Consider the following 8,568-nt stretch of genomic DNA (forward strand, 5'->3'; position numbering starts at 1 on the left):
AGTGACCACCAAGCAAGGCAATGTTTTTGCCATCATTCATGATTATGTGAGGTAACTCTCTCTCTTAATCAGCTGCCTCATTCCTGATTCATTGTCAGGTCTTCAAACCTGTTGTTGATTTGCCTTGCTAATGTAGCTTCCACATTAAAGATGAATGGTAGCCTAAACTGAAGAATCTCATGAGTCAGTGGTTGAGCTTTTTCCACATCTAGTGGATTTAGCCACCTCTTCCATTTAAAATGATCTGATGTCTAAATAAATTTCTTGGACTATTTTGAAAAATCAATTTACGTCTTGCAGGCTGGTTTTTGGGTGCTGTGTGTAACCTACACTATGTGCTTAGGAGCATTTCATGGTTATTTTGTGCTTTACTTTGTATTTTAAACATAGTGATGTTTTTGATGTGGTGATGTTGGCAGTTGAGGTAGCTACCTAGCAATTACAGGCAAGCTCATGTTAATGCCGACAACTTGCAAGTAACTTTTCACATTAAGAGACTCTTAGAAGTAGTAATGGAGGAGAAACATCAGTGCCCTACACTATCCCTTTAAAGGCCAGCAGGTACATAGTTTCTGTCATGTTTCCATGTTGCTTGTTAAACCGAGTCAAGGCTCAGTAATTTTGAAGGCTTGCAGTTGTGTCCAGTTTACTGTTCCAAGGAAACCAGTGTTCCTTCAGAGGCCAATCTATTATTTATTTTTACAGGAAAGCATCAACTTAAGACTAAGTCGGGCATTTCAAGAGAGAGGCAGAGTCCTGTTGGCAGAAAGGGAAGCGAGGGAAGAGGCAGAAGAGATGTCTTCAGGAAAGATGACAAGAAGCCAAGTCCAGGCAGACCACGTGCAGCGGCCGATGACGTGCGTCCAAATCTTCCTTACACTGGGAATTATAGTTACAATTAATCCTACGGTAGAAAAAAATGAGCATGTTGAATAAGTTGACCTGGGATCACGTGCCTTTATCTAATAAGTGTTATATCAAATAAGAAGCGATAGGATACTAATGATATGCCTTTGATGACAACTTAGCCCTCCATAGTCATTTTCCAGGGGCCTTCTCCATTTTTAATTTAAAATACTGATTAGTATGGATGCCTCTACAGTTAGACATGTAAAGAAAGAGCTGGATGATAAAAATGACTATTGTACGGGGTAAGACTGTGTAAGAGCTATTCATGTCACTGAAATAGCATCTGGAATTTGACTTTAGTGCATCTCTCATCAACTTCATGAAAATTTCCACTCTCCTCGAGCTTGAATTTCCACTTAATTACACTGTGATTGGTGTGGGGCAACTTGGCTGTTACACTGATTTAGTTAGTTATTCAACTGACCAAACTTTCTGAAAAACAGATTATGCTCCAAAAGCATGAAAAATGTCACACAACCTCAAAGCTCACTGTGTTCAGCAAGGAGAACTTTCTGTCTGATCTGGCATGCTCTTGCCTCCCAACCCTCCCTCAGTTTCATTTTATTGGCAGCTGAGGACATGCAACCACTCATAGGATGAGGATTGGAGTGGTGAAAACTTTAGCGCCCACACCTGTTCAAGTCAATGGGCATTTTGCTGTTGACAGGAATGGAAGCAGGATTAGGGGATGTTTGCTCATATAGCGGACAGAGGTCACCACGTGGAAAAGGAGGCATGTTCTGGTTTAGGTGTCTAATTTTAGCGATGCTGAGCACCTACAACTCCTATTGGATCCAGTTGGGGAGGTAGCTACAGGTACTCAGCACCTCCGAAAAGTAGACCCTGTTTATGTGCCTGTCTGTAGTGTCATGTTTGAGAATTTTGGCCAGCGTACATAAGGACCGGAATATCGTTCCTCACCCCAGCTGACGTAGGGATGGCATGGATATAACTGAGAACAGATACTGACCCTTGGATTGTATATAGTTTGAGCATGCTCGTTTCCCAATGTTTGGCCTACCAATAGCTCATTTGCAAATGTGGGGTGTGTTCATAAAAGCTACAAAATTGGATACAAAAATTGTTTTTTTGTTTTCCTATTTCTTTGCTAGGGGCAGTTATTTTAAATAGTAATACAGAGAGGATTTACAGGAGATATATTTCTGAGATGAGTGAATTGTAGTTTGTATAAATACTGTTCCTTGTAGAGTAACCATGGATAAATATGTATTAAGTTTTACAGAATATAGATATCAGCTGTTTAGAGCTGTGTATATAAAATACAATCTAAACTCCTGTAACTGAAAGATTTTAGTAAATACCAAGTAAACTGGTAAGCTTTATAAAGACAAGAAGTTGATTAATTTCTTTGTTTGGGGTGGGGAGGAAGGCGGGGCCCTGGAATTCTTTAGGTGCCGTTTACCTCCAGTCACGTGCACGCCTTCTGTCAGTTTCTTATTACCAGAAATCTGGGGCTCACCCCCTTGGTATCATTACCAAGTTCACCAACCTCTGGAAGTGGAATTGTGTATCTAGAAAAACAAAACCTATTTCAACATCATTTCATTCGAAGGGAGCATTGGTGGTGGATTATTTAATTCAGAAAGGCTCTCTACTGCGACCAGAATGCCTTTTTTCTTTCAGTTAACTTTTCAAGAAGCAATATCTTGAGTGCAGTAGTAAATAATTAACACTGTGCTTTACGTTTACAAATATTTAGGTGTAAATCTAATTTTTTTATTTAAGATTTTTCTCCTTTCTCTCTCTCACACACACTAACAATCTTTAGTATGGTAACTTTTTAAAATGTCATCAAATAAATTTCATCTTGTTTTTAAGCATCTCCTATACCTAGAGGTGGCTGCTCTCCGCCATACATTTTTGAGCAGGTGAGAATCTCAGAATATCTATACTATACTGTTGATAGTGGGTAAACCAAGGACTGAGTGCAGGGCTACTCACATTTAAAAATAAAATTCAGAAGAAATAAAATAGTGATTTGTAACAGTGGGAACAAATATAGATTTAAGTCTCCAGCCTTTTTATTTATACAAGGATTCAAAGAACATATTTCAACTTTAGATAAACAGTGCAAGATAGTTACAAGTACCTTGGTAACAGAAAGAAATATATAACTGGCCAGCTATGCCAATAAGTGAAATAAATCTTAATCCTCCAGCTAGAAATGCATTTTTTTTAAAGCAAAAGTGTACTTCGGATATTTGTTATACCTTATCCCCTACCAAGCCCACCAGAAAACAATAGGTTGTTTGTCATTTGTAAAATGATAAATATCTGTGCTCTGAAAGCCGCTAATGATCCCACCCTTAGTTAAAACATACAAATTATGGCACAAAAGAGCAAGTTTAAAGACAGATGCCTGTAAATCCATTTTTCTGGTTCTCCACTTTGCAGTGATGTGGGTGTTTAATAATTCAGATAAGAACATGAAAATGAACAAATCCCATCAGCATCCCTAAGTATTTTTTACTTATCAAAACACTGAGAATCACCATCTTGCTAACAGAGAAGCGAATGGTCCTTTTCCCTCTTCCCCTTCCAAAGCAGCAAATCCAAAGTGAGTCATACTCCCTTGATATGGGCTAAGCAGTGGTTCTCTGGGAGGCTGTGAGCAGGTTTCAGGGGGGTCCACCAAGCAGGGCCAGCATTGGACTTGCTGGGGCTCAGGGAAGAAGGCCATAGCCCTACCGGTAGGGCCTTGAAGCCCAATGCCCTGAGCCCTGCCACCTGGGGCTAAAGCCGAAGCCTGAGAAACTTGGGGGGAGGGCCTGTGGTGTGGGGCCCCAGCCAGTTGCTCTGCTTGCTGCCCTCTAACACCGGCTCTGCCGTTTATATGCAGAGAACCTGTTGTGGCAGAGGTGGGCTGTGGAGTTTTTATAGCGGGGGGTGGGGGGAAAGAGCTCAAAGAAAAAGGTTGAGAACCCCTGGGATAAAGCACTTAATGAGACAGTCCCCCAGGGCCATGAACTGTGTGTCAGTGCTCAAACAGGCTGCAACTACATGATAAAGAGATTTTTTTTTCTCTTCCATTGCGTACAGCCATAGGCGACTAAATATTTATAAAACTATTGACTGTGGTGCTCAAATTTCTTTATCATTTAAAAAAAATCTACTCTAATGCCCTTTTGACATGTAATGTTTTCCATTCTCCCTCAGAAACTGGGTTAGGAGTTACATAATAGAAGGCTCATTTATATATGTAATGGCAACATGGGCTAAAATCACTGCACTAGACCAATAAATGCAAACTTGCATGAAATTACACCTCAGATTATGGTAGGCCCAGCCAGTAGCATCACCTTTCTTCAATTCCGTCCAGAGCCAGATAATTTAAATCTAACGGCAATGTAAACCTCTGGCTCAAGTTTAGCTTTAAGAACTAGTGGCATCCTGGGAATACAACACCAAAATGATCTAAAATTGTCTGTGCAGAAGCAAGGTGTAATGTGGGACAATGACGCTCTCATAACTGGCCTAATCACAGTCCACGTTTTGATACAGAAGTATAAATGTCAGCCCCCATTACGTGGCTGGATTAGGAAACAGTGGTAGTTGCCCAACAAACTAGCAATTTTAACTCAACCAGGGGAACAAGGACTTCACTACACTTGCTTTCTTGCAATATCTCTCAACATTCCTAGTGCTCTGATCCTACAGTCTTACCTTAAATTGCACATTCCATAAACAGTGACAGCACAAATCAAATTCTGCTTTTCCCAAATCTTTTGTTGTGCATCAAAACACATTTTCCCCCTTAATGAAAGACACAGAAGTGTTTAAAAGTTTGATAAGCCTATAAACGTCTTAAACATAAGATATGCTTTCTCCCCAAAAATAAAAATCACAATATTAGACAAAATGAGTAACAGCAGAGCCCAAACTCACGGTTCCCCATTGCCAAAAACAGTCAATAGGACTGTATTGTTACTCTAGATAAATTTCCTAAAGATACTTTTCCAAATGATGTTTACTGTATCTGCGAATGAGCTAAGCCAGCTAGGGAACCAAAGTGCACAGCTCTGTAAACACAGACACCCCTAACAGATAGATATGTATGTGTGTATATTTATATATAGCATTTGTTGACAAAAACAAAGCCTTTAATTGAATCCACTCCTGGCACTCATGTAATAAACTACGAAAAATTACTGGCTAAAATTAGGAGGCTGTGCATCCATTGCTTAGAGCAGAGGACTGGAAGGTCTAGAAACATCCTGGGTTTTAATTCCTGATGATCCACTGACTCAATGTGTGGCTGTAGCTCAGACACTGGCCAGTTTTCTTCTTTAGTCACTGCAGTGGTGAAGTTGGAGGGGGAGGGGAGGGAAGCAGGCATTCACTTAAAAAGAACTCTCAAAGCCCAGATTATACATCTGAGTCATTTTCCTGGGCACACAAACTGCCAAGGGAAGTAAGTAATAACCCACTGATTCCCAATACTGTAACTTATTGCTTTAGGCCTCATAACTCTATGTGTATTAATATGTGAGACTTCACAAAATAGCAATTTGCAACGATCCCTTTGGTAGAAGGTTACTGTTGTCTTTGTCATTAACAAAGAGCTTCAGTCTCCTGTTGGAAACAAACCTCTCAAATGACAAATCTCACCCTGCATATTTTCACCTCAACGTTGCATATTGTGATACTGGATTGTAGGTCTAGATTAGACCATCATTAATAGCTAACTTCAGTGGTTTCCAAATATCACGCAAAATCTAAAACTCACTCCCATTCACTTTAAAGTAGGAGCATTATTAATTGCCGCTGATGGCTAATTTTAGTAAACAAAACTACCTGTGTACTTGTAAGTGAAAGGACTGTTGCATTTTGGTTGCAAACGCTTGGATAAGGAATCCCATTGCTAATCGAGTTTGTATTAGCATAAGAAATTAGTTGAAAAATGTACATCAAAGAAAATGAGTGAAGGATCATCTCTCTGCCTGCTTAAGAAATACAGTAGAAAACCATGAAATAGCTCCTGAATATAACAGAGTGCTTGCTGCTGTTGTCAGTCCTAATTTTAAAAGTTGCACTGTTCTAAACCTGTCATGCTTTAGATGTTAATGTGGTAAGTGGCATTCTTGGCTATGGTTGTATAACAATATTAGGTCAACTGCATATTCCACTGCTGTCAGTCAAATCGTGACCCTCTGAAGATCATTTTTTCTTTTCCCCTATCTGCAAAGGCTTGTTTGAGGCCCCAAAGAGCCTCTTTGTGGCAAAACAATGAAATAAAAAATGAGGTACGGAAAGAAGGGCCCAGCATTCAAAAAAGACCAAACAAGGATGAAACAGCTCTAGCACTGCCAGATATCACAAACAATTGAGACCTTTTTTTTCTCCCTCTTTTTTGCCAAGATGAATTAAATATTGTCCTTTTTTTAATTTTTTTTTTTTTTTTTTTTTGGCAAAGTTAAGACCTCAGCCACAGTCTCTTTCATGGCTGTGCAAGTAAGTTACCGCCGCAAGTACTGCGTTGCAATAACAGCCACAGAAAGGAAGATTAGGAAGGAGGAAGGCAAAAATTTGCTGCTGGCCCCATTTACGCCACGTCCAGACTGGTTAGGAATAGCATGTACTTCTGGCTGCCTGGTGCTGGGGTTCTTGGAAAGTCTTTTGCCGCAGACCTCATCAGGACAGCCATCACCGCTCCCAGAGCCACTGATGTCATCACCTGCACTCAGAAAGAAACTCAGGGTGAGACTGACAAATCAAACTTCGTGCTCAGCACAGGACAGCCACTGCCTCTAGATGCTTATAAATTCAAACAGACGGGATGTTGGGAGAATCCCAGGGGAATTAATTCTACGACTGTCTCACTGTTTTTCCTTTCTATCGGTCATGTATATGGTCTGGAACATATTGGAAAATATGTATTGTATTCCTTCACTAGATGTACTTTAATGAACATGGGATGGCGTGGAGTGTTCACAAGCCCTTGCAGTCAGGTGGTTGGCTGGCTCTGTTATCTGTGGCCAAGGCTTGAGTCAGTTAGTCAGGTCCCTGCCAAACAAGGTAAAGGCTGTAGAGCACATTGGTCCTTCTGTACTTGGTCTCACATTGATGTTTAAATGGCCTACTGCTGTAGCAGCTAGATGCTGATTGGAAAATTTTAAAAAGTGACAAGATCACCCACCGTAGGCTGCTGTTTGTGCTTTGGAGAGAGATGAATCCTGAACTTTTGGTTTAAAAGCTGAACTAAGAAAGAACATCTTACATCACAGTGTGAGGCTCATGAAACTTCATCTCTGAGGCACTGTCAAGGGTGGTCAACTCCAGACATACACAGGGCTCTTAAGGATCAGATCCAAAGCCCCTGGAAGGCAACAAAGACTCCTGTTGACTTCATGAATCTTTGACTCAGGCCGGAGTGAATCCAGCCCCAGTCCTAGACTGTTTGATCCCCAGAACTATAATGGGTCTCTTCAGCTGAACATAACTGCTGATTTTGGGTACAGGGTGAGTTGTAGACTCTCAAATAATCTTTAGAGATGAATTCAATGTGCTGTGGATAACGAAGATTGGTTTAAAGTGAAAAGAGGCTTGAGCACAGGGGTTGTGCTCACAGCAGTCCGCACTTCTCAGGAGGAGCTGCAGACTGTGGGGTGGCCTTAAAGAGTAACTCTAAGTAGAATACTGCAGTATTCTACCCTGTAGGCGACAAAGATGGGTAACAGTTGCAAGATTAGTTTTCAATCAAATATGTTTGCCCTCAGCAGGGTTGCAAGGGGTGTCTGTCAGGGCAGCATTTGGCCCTGTGGAAACACTGTACAGAGCTGTGCAGTACAAAATCAACTTGCTTAAGGTTTTGACATGTCGGACCTGGTTTATGATGTTTTTTCTGACCACATAAGTGTTCTAAATGGGCTACTGTAATTGAATATCGTTATTTAGAACAATGAAAGGAAAGCAAAGCTCGGGTCTACATGAATGTTCACCTGAAACACAAAATGTATGCCAGACATCTTGTCTTTGTTTCTACTTTACTGAAAAGCCTGGCTCAATGTTAATAATTTATTTATTTATTAGCGAGAGATCTTCATATTCATAAAAAAAGGTTAAAAAGGCAGATTCTCTCTTGAGACTTCTATATTTTATATAGAATTATTGTGATGGCAAATCTAAAATGAACCACAGATATTCTTCTGCTCTGTGTCTGTCTCTAAAGCTTTATCATGCCTTCCTCTATGTAAATTAAACACTGAAGGGTTTTCTTCAATGAAGCTGAAAAAGACAGACTGCAAAACACTGTTCCTCTCAGGTGGATTTTTTATCTTGCCCAGATGAAGAGCACGGTCAATATGGGTTAGATTGTAATGATGGTGTATGGGGTTTTCATCACAATTATAGCTAATTTTCATGGTGGCTGCACACTCCTTACTGCAGTCCTATGATTTATTTTAAAAGTGTCCAGAAAGATTCTGATTCTGTTGCAATCTGGGGGGCAGGAGGGTTCTAAATTCCAAGCTGCTGAATAACACTCTATGGGAAGAATTCCTCACAGGTGAGTTAATGGTTACACAAACATGGAGATCAAATATGGCCACGGGAGATCGAAGACATTTCAGCCCTAGCTGCCAGTAGATTGTGCCTTAGCATAGCAATAGCCCCATTTTGTTTGGCCACCCCAGCACTAAA

The 8,568-nt window shown here is 40.5% G+C and overlaps 2 protein-coding genes across 3 annotated transcripts in view; one reads left to right on the plus strand and one right to left on the minus strand.

The window, feature by feature from the left end:
• ANKMY1 (ankyrin repeat and MYND domain containing 1) overlaps positions 1–2,223 on the plus strand; it is a 54,215-nt gene extending 51,992 nt beyond the window's left edge. For both annotated transcript variants that reach the window (XM_029911135.1, XM_029911136.1), the window contains exon 15: positions 706–2,223. In XM_029911135.1, the coding sequence (XP_029766995.1) occupies positions 706–902 (197 nt within the window). In that variant the 3' untranslated portion in view covers positions 903–2,223. The remainder of the gene's footprint in view (positions 1–705) is intronic.
• A 706-nt stretch (positions 2,224–2,929) lies between these two features.
• GPC1 (glypican 1) overlaps positions 2,930–8,568 on the minus strand; it is a gene marked incomplete at its 5' end in the record, with an annotated part of 59,369 nt that continues 53,730 nt past the window's right edge. The window contains one exon of the mRNA XM_026649883.1: positions 2,930–6,604. Coding sequence (XP_026505668.1) covers positions 6,387–6,604 — 218 coding nt within the window. The remainder of the gene's footprint in view (positions 6,605–8,568) is intronic.

This window comes from Terrapene carolina, unplaced genomic scaffold (assembly GCF_002925995.2).
Source record: "Terrapene carolina triunguis isolate 2854851 unplaced genomic scaffold, T_m_triunguis-2.0 Scaffold88, whole genome shotgun sequence".
NCBI lineage: Eukaryota > Metazoa > Chordata > Testudines > Emydidae > Terrapene > Terrapene triunguis.